This window comes from Mustelus asterias, chromosome 12 (assembly GCF_964213995.1).
Source record: "Mustelus asterias chromosome 12, sMusAst1.hap1.1, whole genome shotgun sequence".
NCBI classification, from domain to species: Eukaryota; Metazoa; Chordata; class Chondrichthyes; order Carcharhiniformes; family Triakidae; genus Mustelus; species Mustelus asterias.
In genome coordinates, this window is record NC_135812.1 from 82,576,307 (window position 1) to 82,594,406 (window position 18,100).

At 40.6% G+C, this 18,100-nt stretch overlaps 1 protein-coding gene across 3 annotated transcripts; it reads right to left on the reverse strand.

Moving 5' to 3' along the window:
- Positions 1–3,237: 3,237 nt before the first annotated feature.
- On the reverse strand, positions 3,238–18,004 carry mettl23 (methyltransferase 23, arginine). Of its 3 annotated transcripts, none has more exons than XM_078225522.1 (5): positions 17,883–18,004; positions 11,514–11,618; positions 10,711–10,948; positions 5,228–5,312; positions 3,238–4,098 (listed from the first exon to the last, which is right to left on the reverse strand). In XM_078225522.1, the coding sequence occupies exons 1-5, from the start codon at positions 17,973–17,975 to the stop codon at positions 3,918–3,920; spliced, it is 702 nt and encodes a 233-aa protein (XP_078081648.1). In that variant the 5' UTR covers positions 17,976–18,004; the 3' UTR covers positions 3,238–3,917. The 3 variants fall into 3 exon arrangements, with proteins under 3 accessions (XP_078081648.1, XP_078081649.1, XP_078081650.1); XM_078225523.1 differs by lacking the exon at positions 17,883–18,004 and adding an exon at positions 13,282–13,467 and having other exon boundaries at positions 3,243–4,098; XM_078225524.1 differs by lacking the exon at positions 17,883–18,004 and having other exon boundaries at positions 3,520–4,098; positions 10,711–10,961; positions 11,541–11,614.
- Positions 18,005–18,100: the final 96 nt, after the last annotated feature.

An 18,100-nucleotide genomic window follows, 5' to 3' on the forward strand; every position in this document is an offset into this window, starting at 1 on the left:
CCTGAAAATTGCTCATAATTTATAATTGCTTTGTAGCATAAATTTGCTCCTGTTAAGTTGTAACTATCGTACCAGTAGTATGTTTGCTAGATATTGAGTACACACACAGTCATCTGTATTGTACAATATTTTTACATCTTAACATTGTAAAAGTTGAAACCAAAATCTACTGGCTTTGCTTATTAACTGGGAAAAATGTTAATATTCACCTTCAACTTACGACTGTGGTTACAGTATATTGACTTTAAAAAGTCCTGATTTTAATAGGAGCGGAAGTCAAAATGGGTGGAGTTTGGTAATAAAAGCACCAAACCCTCTTTCCTTAGTGGGAGGCTCAGGCACTGTTATATTTGGGGCCTCACCTGCAAGCTGCCAGTCAACTAACTGCCTAAAATTAGCTGGAGGTCAAATGGGCAAGGGCAGAAATTTGGGTGGGTGGCAAAAGATGTATGTGATGGGGAGTGGATTTCGGGATAGAATGGAGAGCATTGGGCAGAGATAGCTTGTGGGGCCTGGGGAACAAAGTTGCCAGTCTTGGATCCACAAAGAAACATAACTTTTGTTTGAATCTCTTCTGGCCTCAAATATTATTGCTATCTTAAGTTGGTGAGAAAACACAATAACTTCCCTGTTTAGTCTATCATAAAAATTGTAGATCTGTGGCATTGGGCATAGGGATACAGTTGGTTTCAGGGGGACTTAATGGCAGTTAAAATAGAGGATGACAGGATTGGTCAATTTTAACTGATCATCCATCTGCTATCCAATGAATGGACAGTCTTATTTAACATTCTCGGCTGGAAGAACAGTTGAAGCACCGAGGATTGCCTGTGTTTTCATTAGCCTGAGTCAGCTCCAAAGAGTTTCATATTTGATAATTGATTCCTGCATTATAACAGCGTTATTGTAACATCAAATGTCATAAGTATAGTGTAGATAAAGTAGAAGGTCAGCTGTAATCTAATTGAATGGAACAGCAGGCTGGAATGGCCTACTCCTATTATGAATCTTAAGAGGAAGGTAAATTCTTTGAACATCAGAACAATTTGTCTTTAACTGGAATATAGTTAACTTGGAATATAGTTAATATATTAACTTGAAATATAGTGTTCAATTCTGGTCGCCACCCTACCAGAAGGATGTGGTGGCTTTGGAGAGGGTACAGAAAAGATTTACCAGGATGTTGCCTGGTATGGAGGGCATTAGCTATGAGGACAAGTTGGAGAAACTTAGTTTGTTCTCACTGGAACGACCTGATAGAAGTCTGCAAGATTGAGAGGCATGGACAGAGTGGATAGTCAGAAGCTTTTTTCCCAGGGTGGTAGAGTCAATTACAGGGGCACAGGTTTAAAGGAGATGTACAAGGCAGATTTTTTACACAGAGAGTAGTGGGTGCTTGGAACTCATTGCTGGGGAGGTAGTGGAAGCGGATACGGTAGTGACTTAAGGGGCATCTTGACAAGTACATGAATAGGATGGGAATAGAGGGATATGGTCCCCGGAAGGGTAGGGGGTTTAAGTTGTCAGCATGGTTGATGCAGGCTTGGAGGGCCGAAGGGCCTGTTTCTGTGCTGTAATTTTCTTTGTTCTTTGCCTTGGGTACTGTTCAAACCCAATTATATTGTCCATGTTTCTAATGTTGGCTGATGGGTGAAATTGCCAGTACACAGTGCCAGCCTGTAGCTTTGCAGCACTTCATACCTGCATGAGGTTGCATATTGTGGTCTGGATTTCATGCAAAGTTTATTTAATAATTGACTGAAGAGCTGTATAACTGAGACATCTGAGCTCATTCACAAAGGAGCCGCACTTAATGCAGCCAGAGGATATCCATAAATTGTTCTGCAAACTATTTAGACTGACAGGAAAACTCTCCCAGCCAAATTATTGCTAAACATGTTATGACTGGACTCAATTAGAGAATGTGGTTCAGTGATATGAATAAACTGAGTGACTTTAGCCCAAGTGAAAAATGCAACTAGAGTATCCAGTGGAAGGAGAAGTATAAATTCTCTGGAAGGAACAATAATTTGTACTGTGACTTAATATTGTAAAACATTGTTAAAACCGCATTCTATAGGGAAGAGGGAAAACCACACTTGAGGAGTTGTATCTGCAGTTATAAGTATGTAACTTTTGAGCAGTAGCTTGCATTTTAAGCAAATGTTTTTGAACATGGCTTAACATTAATGTGAAACATAATAAATGAAATTAAAAGTCATCAGCCGAGAAAAGCACAAAATGCTAGAAATAGCCTGGCAGAGTTGGTACAGAGAGAAAGCAGTTAACATTTCAGGTTATCAGAACTGAAAATGCATTGTAGAAATTTGGCCACTGGAGATTCGAAGAAATGTGAAAAAAATTAGTGTTTACAAATTTATCCAAAATTCTTGTGAATTTCCATTACTATTTAATGATGGCTGGATGGCATTTGGGCTGAGCCAAGTTCAATTATGTTTACATTTAGTATTGTAAAAAGGATGTTTCTAAAATTCTTTATCTGGATATTAGTTTTAAATTGTATTTATCAGAAAGCATTCATGAAACAATCTTCAAACATGAAATTACCAAATTGGTACTTGACTGTAATGCACTGATCCATAATTGACTTGATTATCACTAGACTAGGGACAAGCTGATTCTTATGCCCTTACTTGGTACTCTATTTTTATCTACTTTATGTAAATTTCTTTTACTTAGGCTCTGTTTTCTAATGTAAAGGCACAGTATCAATACACTTGCAGTAGTTTCCTTCCAACAAAGATGAGGCATTGTCCAAGAGTATTGAAAGCACAGTGAAGAGCGACATTACACATTATCCATGGTTGGTGTATAGAGTAGAATTTTAAGTTCCAGCATAACAAATATAAACTTTGAATTAGTGTCCATTGTGTCTGTCTTCTAACTCATGAAGAAAGCTATACTTTACAACCGATTAAGTAAAACAAATAAGGTACCTAATAACTTGCTTCAGAAACAGTTGTCCAAAAATGCAAAATTTTGCAGCACTTGTAAAGGATTAATTGAATATGCATACCTTTTGTTGTGTTATCTAAGCTACTGTTTCTTGGGTATGAATGTATTTAGAACATTGTGTAACTGGATTTCATATTGACTTCAGAATTCCCAAGTAACAGAAGTTACTCTTTGCAATGGAGCGAATGCCAAGACACATGACAAACTGCAATCAATTCAAAATGAGCTCCTGTTGGCCAGTTATAGAAGAAGCATATTTGTACTTTGCATCGAATGTGTCCATTTATTTCCATGCCGTAGTAATGTAAAAAGGATTTGACATATTCACCTGTTTTCAAGAACAGGAAGGGGTGCAGAAATACTCTTTGCATTATTTTGTTGCGTCCAAGTAAAACTTTTGCTGTTCATCATTTACGTGAGTAGGTGCACTTTTAAACTGTTCAAAGGTGACCCTTTCAAAAAAGATTGTAATGTTACTGGCCTGTTGCACTTCATTATGCTTGAATTCAGAGATGAGGTAGGAGCATGGATCTGGAAGCAACTGCTGTATCCGAAAAGGTTTTTATTGTTTAGGATGGTAACTGAGTTAGACTAGGCTGTAAAATTAAATATACAAGAGCACATCCAGTCATACATTCAATCAGTGATTTGACAGACAACAAGAATACTAGTTCTAAGGAAATGTTGGTTGTAAAGCTAATCTCTCAATTTTACATTTTTATTCCTATATCTTCCATGTCAGACACATCCTTAATAGCAGAGTTATACCTCAACTAAATGTTTCTCCAGCAGATCTTCCACATATGCTGTCCACCTGGGACATTTAGAAGGTTTCCTTCAAAATGATTGTCCATGTATAATTGAATGGAAAATGATAGCAATGCAGATGAACATCATTTTAGAAAAACCGCAGTGAAAAAAAAGTTATCGTCGCCTCTATGCTAACTGTTGGTTACTGAAGAAAAACTAGTCCGTAAGGTGATAACCATCATGTGAACAGTGTGACTTCCAGGTAGGCTGGATCCAGCAAGGTGTTCTTCATCTGCATTAAATGTTTCAAGTGGAATGTGAACACACTTCAAATTCCACTTGTATAGCAAAGTTTCAATTGACCAGTCAGCACTGGAAGAGAAATTTACAAGTTACAATAAAATAAAATTCTTAAAGCAATCCAACTAGTTCCATTAAAATATAAATGCAGTCAACCTATGGAATATTTCAGCCAGTCATCATGGACCACTTACTCTTAATTTTACACAAATATCTACCTTACTAAATCTTCCTTGTTTACTTAGTTATCTTACATAGAAAAGTTGAGAATTACAAAAAAGGTTTAAGGGGGAAATATCACATTTTGGTATGGACACATATCTAATAAAAATAGACGACTTTGGGCAAATTGATTACCATTGTTTTTTACCTCACAACAGTGAACAAGTACCGCATTTCAAAAGTACTTGGTTGTTAAATATTTTGATGTAGCCTGAGAATATGGAAAGCAGTGTAGAAATTAAAGTTGAGACTTAGATCTCCAACACAAAGTTCATGAATAATTAGTTACAAAGCTTATTAAGACAACCTGACAGCCAATATTTCCCTCCACTAGATGAGCCGACAATGAATGATATTTGCACAATGGGAAGAATGACCTGCCTCAATTGCATAAATCTTGAAGCTACTTTATTATTAGGTTGGAATAATCATCAACTCAAAACTATACTTGAAGTGTTTCCATCAAACATAAAATGTTTTTCATTTATTCATTAATGGGATGTAGGTATCACCACTACAGCCAGAATTCTTTGCCCATTCCTAATCACCCTTGGGGTTGGGTAGGAATCCACCTTCTTGAATCACTGTAGTCCACTGTGGTATAGGTATTCCACAATGCTATTAGGAGAGGAAGTCTAGGATTTTGACAAAGTGTCAGTAAAGGAACAGTGGTATAATTGCAAGTCAGGATGATGTGTGGCTTGGAGGGGAACGAAGGGGTCCCACGCATCTGCTGCCCTTGTCCTTGGTGGTAAAGGTCATGGGTTTGGAAGATGCTGTTGAGGAGCCTTGGGGAGTTGCTGAAGTGCATTTTGCTACCATGTGTCAGCTGTGGCGAGAGTGAATGTTTCAGGCAGTAGATAGGGTGCCAATCAAGCAGGCTACATTTTTCCTGAATGGTGTTGAGTTCAAATGTTGGAGCTGCACTCATTCAGGCATTAATAATACTGTTCAAGTGCTTACAGTAACGAATGCTCACCTGCGTTCCTGATAAGTGGTCCAGAAAAGCGCATGTGGATTTTTTTGCATGAGGTAAAAAACAGTTGTTAAGATATCTTCGAAGTCTAAAAAAAACAAAGAGGACAGTTAAAATGCATCTTTTTTCTATTCCAGGATGCAGGAATAAATCTTAAGGTGCAGTTTCACATCAGATTTTATGGTAAATTTAATTACATTTCAGGGGAAAAAATGTAAAAGTACAAATACTAAAAAAGTTTTAAAAACGCACTCCAATTATTATTCAGCAGGTCTGGTAGTAGCTATCTGATAAAGTTTCAGGTCAATGACCTTTCTGAAATACACAGATGCTGCCAAACCTACTATCTTTCAGCATTTTCTGTTTTTTAAATATCAAATTTGAAACAGCCACTGTATTTTACTTTTGTACTCCAATTACTCAGCTTGTTGACATGAGTAGCTGTGCTGTGGAGACCAAGAATGCCACTGGTTCAACCACCAGTTTTTGCTAAAAGAGCTTGTTCCAATTCTCACATCTTTAGGACAACAAAAAACATTGACACCATACAAGAGTTTTACTATGTCTAGATATAGGGGACTCAGTACCCTCCTAATGTTCATGCCCTGCATCCAATGAAACACAATATACTAACACGGGTTTGGTCCTGAGTTTCATTAGTTTATTTAATATTTCTCCAATTTAAATGCATTTATATAATTTCTAAAGCATCATATGAACGAGATCCACCTTCCTGGTAGATTCTGAAGCAAGATAACTTTCTGCCATTTTATTATCAGTCTGTGATTTTCCCTGACCATCCTGAGTAGCCTAATTCTCATCCCAACTTCGTTACTGGTGTGCCTGTAGAATATTTTCCTATTGTTTCGCAATTCTTGAGCATTGAATTTCATTGGTCCTTTCTACTTGTATTTTTTTTAACTTCTCTCCTTGTTTCTTCATACTCTCCTTCCTGTCTTCCTTTCCTTACCATCAAATTTTCTTTTGTCTTGATTCATGCATGATAACTTCAGTATTTATTTCTTGCTTTTTGCAGAACATTTTCCCGGACTCTGTTGGACACCATTTTAAATGTTTCCTATTGTTGTTTAGCATACGTTCCAATATTGTCCATTTTACTTCTTTCTCAAGTTCTATCCTTAGCTTTTTTAAAGTTTATTTATTAGTCACAAGTAGGCTTACCTTAACACTGCAATGAAGTTACTGTGAAAATCCCCTAGTCGCCACACTCGTGCACCTGTTCAGGTACACTGAGGGAGAATTTAGCATAGCCAATGCACCTAACCAGCATGTATTTCGGAAGTGGGAGGAAACCGGAGCACCCGGAGGAAACCCACGCAGACACAAGGAAAATGTGCAGAAGCCACTCAGTGACACAAGCTGGGAATCAAACCTGGGTCCCTGGCACTGTGAGGCAGCAGTGCTAACCACTGTGCAACCGTGCCAGCTTGGACTGGACTTTACGATGTAAAGGTCAGTGGTGAGACCACTCCTGCTCCACTGGTCATTTAGCAGTTGGTTGACTGAGTGAAACTTCTGCCCCCATCTGGGGAGGAACCTCCACCTCAGAGCTGCAGGCCAATTTAATGGCTGGCAGCTCTTTTTAGCACAGACAATGAGTGGCAGCCACTGCTGGAACCCTCCAATCCCAAGCAGCAATCATAAAAAGGAATTGGATGTGAGATTAAGCAGGGGAGCAGGGGCGAGTTGCTGGGGTCAAGCTCAGGAGCAAGGGGCTCAGGTGAACAGGGCAGGTGGGAGAGAAGAAGCAGTGTAGCTTCTGACGGGCACGAGGGCTTGAATGAAAGAAACCCACATTTTGCCCCGGCTCAGCATTGAAAGCTGTTGGAGAGCACATCTGCATAGGTACCTTCCACCTTGGATTAAATCCTCATGGCAGCAAGAGACCCTTAATTGGTTACTTAAGGGCCTCGACTAGACCAAGAACAGGAGGGGCCTCTCGATGTATCTCCTGCCAATGATCAATTTATGGTAGATTGGCATGACGAACAGCACCCATGACATGGCCCCACATTTTTCAGCCCACTCTTGCCAGCCAACCTGCCCCTAGAGTTGTAAAATCCAGCCCCTGAAAATCAGCTTTTCACCATCTTGTTTTGTGGCAGGCTGAGTAAAGTAGCTATTCTTCACTGAGTGTCGTCACCCATATACTAGGTTTCCTTCATGGTCAGGCTATCCATAGCTTCAGCGATGATGAGGTTGTATAAGATTAGATTTTTTTAAGGAAAATGCAGAACAGGACAAATGGTTCCTCATTATCAGGTTCAGGTAAAATGGGAAGAACACAAGGTTGGGAGAGGTTAGAAAAACAAACTCCTAATCAATGTTCAAACTCCACTTCAGCCCATTTCCTTGGCACCATTTCCTTCACATTTCACCTCTCCCAACAGGACATGTTTCTTAGACCCTTCCCACGATAAAACCCAAGGAAAGTTTTTGTATGTTAAAGGCATAAATGCATGTTGTTCTGCTCTTGGTAAGCAGTCCTTCAAGATCAAAGATAACTTGCTTGCATTACAGGTTGATGAGTTCTGAAATGGTTGCTAAGTCCAGTGTGCGATCTGCGGACTCTACGTGGAGCAGGTGGTGCTCGGTTGTTTGGAGGTTTGTGTGTTCCGCCATCAAACTTGTCTCTATTCTTGAATAAAGTCACAATAACAGTGTCCCTGAGACCCCCGGCTCATGCTCATCTTCACAGATGTGGGATATGAGGTTCTGCAGACCTGCCAGGAGTGTATCTCTGCTGTGTTTCAGAATTTCAGCAGGAATTCCATCTGTTCGAGGGACTTTGGTGTTCTTCAATTTTCTAAGGGCTTTTTCATCTTTGCTCCTGTTATGTTTGGAGAAGGATCACTGAAGCTCCTTTAGTTTGTCAGCCTCCGTGCCTCCTAGCATCAGTCCTGAGGGCACAACACGAAAAGACGAAGAGGATATCGAACAGCACTTGTTAGCAACCATCAAATATTGACAGTCAAGTCATCATTGTAATGCACATGCGCTTTCTTGATCACCACTACCAAGTAGCTCGAGCAAAATCATCTTCTACTTTGAACAGGTAGACAGTGGCAGTGATAGAACCTGCAGTGAATCTGAATTCAACTGTACAAAGTTCTGATCTGAACTTTCCTGAAACAGTGACACCGCCAAAACCAGTTAAGGAAAACAACACTTCAATTTCAGACCAAAACACAGAATCAACTTCTAGTTCCAACATCGACACTGGTTAAAACAACCACCAACGACATTCATACAAAGTCGAAAATGCCAGAGGCTACAAAATAGTGCCAAGAAGTGCACGGTGGCACAGTGGTTAGCACTGCTACCTCACAGTGCCAGGGACACAGGTTAGAGCCAGGGACACAAGTTGGATTCCTGGCTTGGAGTTTGCACGTTCTCCATGTCTGCATGGGTTTCCCCCAGGTGCTCCAGTTTCCTTCCACAGTCCAAAAGACTTGCTGCTTAGGTGCATTGGCTATGCTAAATTCTCCCTCAATGGACCCAAACAAGCTCTGGAATGTGGTGAATCAGGAATTTTCACAATAACGTCAGTGTGGTATTAATGCAAGCCAACTTGTGACACTAATAAATAAACTTTAAGAACCAGATGCCTGCGGTTTGCCGGCAACCAGAGAATGATAAACCCCCCCCCCCCCCAAAACTGTCTTATTGATTATTGTTGTTTGATTAATATTCATGTTACACTTGTTTAAATTTGTGGGGACGTTTGATTTAAAGGGAGAAGAAATGTTATGTGTTTATAATGATTTCAGAGAAGTAGTACTGAAGCTAGACAGAGCACTGTGTAATGGAAAAAGAGTCAATGACCAGTGTGATGAAAATTATCAAGAAATACGGGACTTAATCGAAGATAAGTGCAAAGCTTTCACTGATTGGCAACTTCACCATGGTTCAAGAGAAAAGCAGCAGTCCTACCGGCAGCTGAAGGCACTGGTGCAACGTAAAACCTATAACATAAAAGAACAAATGATAGGCAGAATGTGGGAGATCCACCAAGTTCAAAACCAAGGACATGTGCAGTTTCTTCAGTGCTCAGTGCTGCCAAGACGATCTATGGCCCAAGCAGGCAAGAGCTCACTCTGCTGAGAGCCAAGCATGGGGGGCAGGGGGGTGGTGGTGAATTAATCTGAGTGAGCACACCTACATGTGTCATCTGCATACCGAAGCTCTAAGACTGAGGTTGGAGTTGTTTTGATTTTGGATTGAAGGCAGCATATGTCTCCTGTCTCTTTAGATTATCTCCATGACGATGAATACTTTGCTGTGAGGTACAGCTTTGCAGTGAGGAAAATGGAGAAGAAAGTTGGTGTAATGACAAAGTGTTGTTTGACGCCAGTTCTCATTCAGAATCTTAGCAGGGATTCCATCTGCTCCAGGAGCATTGTTGTTTTTCAGTTATCTAATGGCCTTTTTCAACTTCCCTTCAGACCGGGTAGCACGTAGACCAAGCCAAAAGGAATAGTGGGTCGAGGTCATTCGAGTTGAAGACAGAGTTTTGGTTAAGGAATTATTCAAAATGTTCACTCCAATGAGCAATGATTGCCTCCCTGTCTTTGATTAATTCCACCACCACCCCCCTGCCCCCCATGCTTGGCTCTCAGCAGAGTGAGCTCTTGCCTGCTTCGGCCATAGATCGTCTTGGCAGCACTCAGCACTGAAGAAACTGCACGTCCTTGGTTTTGAACTTGGTGGATCTCCCACATTCTGCCTATCATTTGTTCTTTTATGTTATAGGTTTTACGTTGCACCAGTGCCTTCAGCTGCCGGTAGGACTGCTGCTTTTCTCTTGAACCATGGTGAAGTTGCCAATCAGTGAAAGCTTTGCACTTCAATTAAGTCCCGTATTTCTTGATAATTTTCATCACACTGGTCATGTTTTCTGATGGAGAAACCATGGACCTCTTAACAGATACTTTTTATGGTGGACTTTAGGATCAAGCAGGCAGTATAGGCACACTGATTCCAGAGGTTGCAGTTTGGCAGTGAGGTGCCAACTTAGAAAGGCCATCTTGGTTGATCTTTCAGGTCATTCATGATAATCCTCCTGCAGCATTGCTTCTGTTGCCTCTGCTGTTTGGGAGCCAGGCTGGTGGAGATGGTAGATTTGATAAAGCGATGATCAGCCCAGCAGTCATCTGTACCTGTCATGGCATGAGTGCAAAATGTCTTTAAAGGTCAGGTAGGAAAGTAGAGTTGAGACCACAAGCATTGACTTGAAAGGCCAAATGACCTTCTCCTGCTGCTCAGTCTATGTTCCTCTGCTCCATTAACCATGAAGTAGATGCTTAACTTAATGCTGAAATTAACAATACTCCATCAAGCGACTAAACACCCAAGTTTTAGACAGTGAAATCGTGTTTTTCCTGCCAGCATAAATATATTAATTAAAATTATGCAGTCAGTAGAAAATATAAAAACAAGCAGAAATGGTTCTGCAAACTCTTTACCTTTCGGCTCATAAAACACATCCGACCCCAGAATTATGTCTATCTGTGGTAACAGCACTAGCTCAGGAGATATTTGTCCCCAGGTTAAACCGATGACAGCTACATCCTCAATGTTATTAATCTGGCAATTTAGGCGGCAGTTATCCAAGCAATTCTGAATCTCTGCACCATCCGATAAAATCACTCTCGCACCACATTTTGCTGCCACTATGCCTGGTAGGCTGGCACCAGCTCCAATCTGAAAACACAAAATTAATTCCTGTACTATTCCCTTTGATATATAATGTGTAATAATTTGAAAACAATAAGATATTATTCAATTTTCTGATTTAAAAGTATAGTAGCTTTATCTTTACAGATCTTTTGCACTGGTTAATTAAGCTAGCAGGGTGAGCAAAAGGAGCAAATGCAAGACTATGACAATGTAGAACTCGTTTTTACGCAATATAAATACTTTAATAAAAGAATTCTGATGCAACTTTGCTTGAGTGTCGCATAAAGATGTTTCAAAAATTCAACAGGCATGCTTCTAAAAATATCAACAGGTAATACTTATTGTTACCCATTTTGGGAAACTAGCTTAGAATTTGACAGGTTTATAGCTTTTTAATAGAAATGTGATAAACCTAATTTTCATTCTGTAATTTTCATTTTAAAAAGGAATTTCAGTCTTGATCAGCAGCAGCAAAACACAGCTTGAATTGTGTAACAAATGTATCCTAATTTATCCTAGATGTTTCCACCTATTTTCTGCCTGTGTATGCAATACTACTGTATTATCAAAAATCGTGAATTTATTTTACCTCTAAAATGGTCTTTCCTCTTACTGTGTTTCTGTAAAACCACACGTATTGTGCCAGAACCACAGCACATGGCCATATGTACATGCCATATTGGGGATCAAGTACCTGAAGAAACAACAATAACCTGCATTTATATAGTACTCTTATCATGGTAAAGCATCCCAACACACTTCACAGGAACTTAATCAGACAAAAGTTGACGAGCCAAAGAGAAAACATTTTGATGAAAGATCATCAACTTGGAATGTTAACTTTCTTTCTCCACAGGTGCTGTCTTTGTTGGGTTTTTGCAGCATTTTCTGTTTTTATTTGGGATCCAAATCTTCCAATCACCAGGTGTACCTTGGAAGATGCGTTACAGGATCCCTTGAAAATTCCAATGGAAGGATTCCATGGGAATCACCCAGGAAGTTTGAACACTCCTTCGGATCCTCCGAAAAAGTCTCAACTCTGAATTAGAGTGGGAGACTTCAGACATTTCGAATTTACTTCCCTGGGTAAGTAAAGTGGAAACGTTAGGCAGAATAAAACTTGATCTATATCACCTGGTTAACTATACAGCTGACCCACCCCCAATTGCACACTGACTGCACGGCTTCAGCCCTTCGACCAGGCCCCATTACCTGACACTCAAAACCATCCCGACCCAAGCTGACAAGTCTGCCAAACCCAATGCCCACCCCCCAACCTGACCTGACTAGCCCCCAACCTAACAACCCTACCTGATCCAACTACTCATTCACCCACCCTAACCCACATCCAACGACCACCCTAACTAGTTACCAACCTTCTACCCTACCTAGCTGCCATCCTACCCACTTAGTCCCTCTCCCTAGTTTTTCAAAGCAGCTTTGGGCTATTTAAACACTTTACTTACAGAATTCGACATTTAGTGCTGTAAAAAGCGGGTGTGATTTTTGCACAGATTATCTCCACTGCTCCCTTGGAGGATTTCTGCACTGAATCAGTTCTGCAAGATCCTCCATCGGAAGATTGCGCTGAAATATTGGAGGAAGATAACTGCATTTTTTTTTATCTGATCAGGGTCAGAAATAGGGGTTCAGACCCTTAATGGAAGATTCAGGCTTAGGACTGGTGATTAAACATTTGTCCAAAGAGCTGGATTTTAAGCAGCATCTTAAGAGAGGCATGGATGTTTGTGGAGGAATTCCAGAGCTTAGGGTCAAGATAGCTGAAGGAACAGCTGCCAATGAGGACCAGAGAAGTGAGGATGCACAAGAAGCTAAATTTGGAGAACTACTGATCCATCAAAGTTGTGAGGCTGGAGGAAGTTACAGAATTACAGATGGAATGGGTCGCTAGTCAATAGTGTCAGTAGTCTCCAGAAATAACTGCAGGGTCATAAAATAAACACAGTAAGAAGTTTAACAACACCAGGTTAAAGTCCAACAGGTTTATTTGGTAGCAAAAGCCACACAAGCTTTCGGAGCTGCAAGCCCCTTCTTCAGGTGAGTGGGAATTCTGTTCACAAACAGAGCATATAAAGACACAGACTCAATTTACATGAATAATGGTTGGAATGCGAATACTGACAACTAATCAAGCCAACCTCCTTTTTCTCTCCAAAATTCGTCAACATGATTGATGGTGCCTCCCAAATCTGTGCTTATGTTTTTGGTAGGTTTCCAGTCACGATATCTGAAGCTCTCCAATCTAATCCTGACATTGTCACAGCACTGAAATAAATGGATCTAATCAAAGCCACAAATTACATCCTCTGACTGGTGCACAATTCTTCTTGACCTACCTTCAGTCTTTGACGTGGTTGACCACACTGTTTCTTCTTCAATATCTCCTCTATTGCCCAGTGATGGGATTACTCTGACTGACTTCCTAGCTTACTTATACAGCTGGGACCAGAGAATTGGTGCAGATCCAACTGGCTAAATGACCTTCTTCTGTGGGGTAGTATTCAATGAGTCATTCGCCAATTCTGGTTAAAACATTTGTGGAATTAATTATACAAACAGCTTTAAAATCACAAAGAAATAAAATGTAGATAATTTCTAGTTGGGATTGTACCTTTTTCTAACCTTCTAAACTAAGAACTAAACACACTTTAAATAATAATAAAGGAATGCCGAATAGATTCATTAAGCTATATCTTATTTTCATAGGAAAAATTGGCTGGAAATTACTTCAGGAAATAAAAATCAGATAAAAATCATGGCCAGACATTTGGTTTCCTTTGTATGTATTGCTAATAGAAAATGATGTGGTAATTGCTTTAATTTGATCAGTTGCAGAAATGTTATTTAATGTTATAATATTGGATCTTTCAGGAAATTACTATCTGGTGTTAAATTATTTCATTTATCCTACTTACTAAAATTTGTTCATTCCTGAATTACCAGTTTTGATGTTGCACTCACACAGATCAAGAAAAAAAAACTTCCCTCAGCAGAACATGTTGTATGATGGCTCTAAAATGGGAAGGCTTCTTTGATGGATCAGTGGTAACTGCATCCTATGTTACAAAATCAGCCAAATAACATGGAGGAGAAAATGGAGAAATGATTCTCAAAACAAAATGTCAGCATTTCTTCAGGAAATTTCCTTTCTTCTCCCTGACAAATATTGCCCAGAATGAAATGGATATTTTTGTATTTTTTTTCTGTCTGATAACACAAACCAATTCCTTCATAAGAGAGTACACACCTCCACATTGTGTTCATCCACCCATCAGCTGTATCCACCCTTACTATGGAAAAACAGATCAATGAAATAACATTCACAAATCCACCACCACCAGCCACTCTATGCCACAGCATGTTTGAGCGCCATCTTGTCAACTCTCAGATGGCAAGGCCGCCACCTTTTCTAAACTCCGCAACTGAGGAATCCCCTATTGCACCAGTTTCAATGATCTTTCAATTCACACAGTAGCATTCTTCTTCAACCTTCTCAGCTACAGATATTTTCCTCTCCCCCTTCCCCTACAGTATGAACCACCCATCTCCCAAATTCATGTTGCCAGTCTTCCTGAATTTGTACACAGTAATTCATCAGTGGTGCTCTGGGAACCTGCTGCAAAACTGTTGGGATTAAGAATTCTCTCTTTCAGCATTGCTGTCTCAGGAAAAAGCAATGCAACATATTCACCTCCAAGTCACACAACATCCTGATGTGGACATATAGTATGGTCCCTTCATTCCACTGAGTCAAGATCCTGAAACATCCTACCAAATGGGAACACCTACACCGCATCATTTAAGAGGGTTGCTCACTGGCCACCTTCTCAAGGGCAATTAGGTATGGGCAATAAATGCCAACCTCACAAGAACCCAAGAATGATAAATGCAGGAACCAGAACCAGCAGCAGTGAACAAGTTCAGAAACAGAGCAAGAACTGGAATGCAATTTAGCAGCAGCTCTGCATATTGGTCACATGAATATATTTCAAAATAATCTGAAGCCTTTAAATTGCAAGACAGAAATAATTTGCATTTATATGTTCCCTTTCACAACTTCAAGATATTCCAAATCACTTCACAGCCAGACACGTACATAATCTCTTATATAATACTCTTATATTCAATTCCCCTTGCAATAAATGATAGCAGTCGATTAGCTTTGCTAATTGCTTGCCTCACCAGCATTCAAGGCTTTTGCAATAGATGGACTAGGGCACCTAAATCTTCCTGTACCTCAGAGCAAAATGATCCTCAGAACATCTGCTATTTCCTTCAAGGCTTCTTTTAACAGCCTGGGATACAATACATCCAGTTCTAGTGATTTATTCACCTTCAAGGATAACAGTCCCTCCAATACTCCCTCTCTCATTATGCTTACTGTTTCTAATATTTCACAATCCTCTTTAATTGGAATGTCTGCATCATCCCTCTTCTTTATGAAAACAGAAACAAAGTACTCACATCTGTACAAAAGAATTACAAACAAAAAGTATGAGGACAAAGACTCTTTTGGGAGCTATGACAGGCAGCGGGATTGGGCAATTATGGAAGGAGGGTGTACATTAGGAATAACCTGCACACATCTTCAGCATTAACACAGTTATCTTCTAGATCCCTGGTAGACCCGACCTTTTCCTTATTTATCCATTTGCTTTTAATGTACTGATAAAACATCTTTGGGTTTTCCTTGATTTTACTTTTGATTTATTAGTATCACATATATTGGAATACAGTGAAACGTATTGTTTCTTGCACGCTATACAGAAATAAATATACCATTCATTGACGACATAGAGAAGGAAAGGATAGGGTGCAGAATATAGTGTTAGTTACAGATAGGGTGATGAGAAAGATCAGCTTAATATATGATAGGGTCATTCAAAGTTTACTTGCTAAAGTTTTTTCATCTCTCTTTGCTTTCATAATTTCCTTTTTTACTTCACCACTGTACTTTTTATAATCCTCTAGGCTTTCTATAGTAGTTTTTTTGTGATTGTCATAAGCTTTTTCTGCTTTATCTTACCCTGTATGCTTCTCAATAACCAAGAGATCCTAGATTTGATAGTATCACCCTTTTCATTGTGGGGACATGTCTACACTGTGCCTGTGGAATCTCACTTTGGAATGCCTCCCACTGCTTTTCTTCAAGTAGCTACATCCACCCCATTTTCAACAGATCACTTCTCAGCTTTGAAAAAATTGTCTTCTCTCAACTTAGAACTTTTACTCTTGTTCTTTGTCCTTTGAGAACAATGCAAAATCTAACTACAGCACAGGAGTGCAAAGATGATTCACCAGATTAATTCCAGAAATGGAGGGACTGCCCTGTTTGGAAAGGTTAAACAGACTTGATCTTTATTCCCTGGAGTTTAGAAGAATGTGAGGTGATCTCATTCAAGCATACAAAATTCTAGCGGCTCGACAGGTAGATGTAGGATGAATGTTTCTCCTGGAAGCAGCAGTAAGGGTGGTCTAGATCCAAGAGACACGTCTCAGAATAAAGGGGCAGGCCATTTAGGGCTGAAAGGAGAAATTTCTTTGGAATTTGCTGTCCCAATTGGTTGTGGAGGCTCAGATGTTAAGTATGTTGAACACAGATTGCTAGTTTTTTTTACATGTGAAAAACATCAAGGTATACAGAGGGAGTGTAGGAAATGGTGAAGATGAGCCAATGATCTCAGTGAATGGGGCAGCCAGATCAAAGAACTGAATGGTCTACTCCTGCACCTATTTCTTATGTAAAACTTTTAACAAAATACTTTGACGGAAGAAAAATCTACTTTGATATAGTTTCATTCACAGGACATTTTATAACCAAATATTTTTCCAGCAAAAGTGAATGATAGTTGTTTCTGTTGGTAAATGTAGACACCTAATTGCACCAAGTTCCACAAATGGCAGAAGATAAATGACCAATTGAGCCATTGTGGGGTGGGACTTAAACTAAGTGCCTGTCCTCCAAGAAGGGATAATTTCACATCCATCAAAACGTGGAGTACCCAGCAGCCATGGTTTAACGCCTTATCTACAAGGGTTTCAAGGATGCAGCGACTTCCCAGGGACAACACTATAGTGTCAGATCCTTCACAGCAAAAATCAGGGGATCCGCCCTCCCTACTCCTGCCCCAGGCCAACAGGATCCGCCCTCTGTCTAGTTACATTGTAACTCTCAGCACACCACTCCCTGCTTGGACAGAAAGGTCATTCAATCAAATCAAATCCAATTCAGAGTCTCAGCAAGTTGAGACATTTCCGATCCAGGCTGACAAGACAGGGCAAGCGACCAAATCACCCTGTCCTGGGCCTGATCTACATGAGCCAAGCTGATTGGAGGAGCAAAGCAACACCTCCTCCAAGGCTTGAGCTTATTTGCATCTTAGCCAAAAGGCCGAGGCACCGCTTTTAAAAATTGCTTCATATGAAACATATGAAGCTTGAATGTAACCTAATGACCTCAACCAAGTGCAGCATCCAATCCATACTACACTTGATCTTAGCCAAAAGGCCGAGAAGCGTCATTCCCAACTCCAAAGTCCAGTGCACTCAAGTAAAGGGTTATGGGAGGGACCACAGATAACAAGACACCACACGTGGAGAGGCGGCTTTGAACTGGCGCTGACAGAGAAGGATAATCCTTCCAGGTTTAATTTCCACCCCCCAACCAAACAAGAACAGAAAATGCTGGAAAATCTCAGCAGGTCTGACAGCAGCTATGCAGAGAATAGAGCCAGCGTTTGGAGTCTGGATGACCCCTCATCAGATTCCAGAGCCCGCGGTATTTTGCCTTTTAATTCCCCCCACCCCCCGGCTAGAGGACGCAAATGAGGAAGGGTCCAATTGACCCCCACGATTTCAATCCGTCTTTCCCTTATTCCCAACTAAGAGCGCTTCAATCTCCGTCTATAAGGAAGCCTGTCGTCAGTCAATCAGCCACCTCCGGTACGGAGACCTCCAGCCGCTCAGCACCCTCTCCCGGCGATGGCGGCGCCACAAACACGAAGCGCTTGGCCCGCGCCAGGCCGCTCATAACGTCAGCGGCGAACTCTGACCTCCCCACCGCCGCCGCCGGGAGGGGCCTATCTCCAACGTCACCTGAGTGACGGGCTGATCCGCCAATCGGGGGCCCGCTTCCGCCGCGGCTGAGCCAATGAG

Excerpts from the sequence above, each read along its gene's own strand:
- mettl23 (XM_078225522.1), bottom strand. The coding sequence starts at position 17,975 with ATGAGCGGCCTGGCGCGGGCCAAGCGCTTCGTGTTTGTGGCGCCGCCA. Across the intron at positions 11,619-17,882 it reads TGGAGGTCTCCGTACCGGAG|GTACTTGATCCCCAATATGG; the intron begins GTGGCTGATTGA and ends TTGTTTCTTCAG. Across the intron at positions 10,949-11,513 it reads GAGGAAAGACCATTTTAGAG|ATTGGAGCTGGTGCCAGCCT; the intron begins GTAAAATAAATT and ends TTGTGTTTTCAG.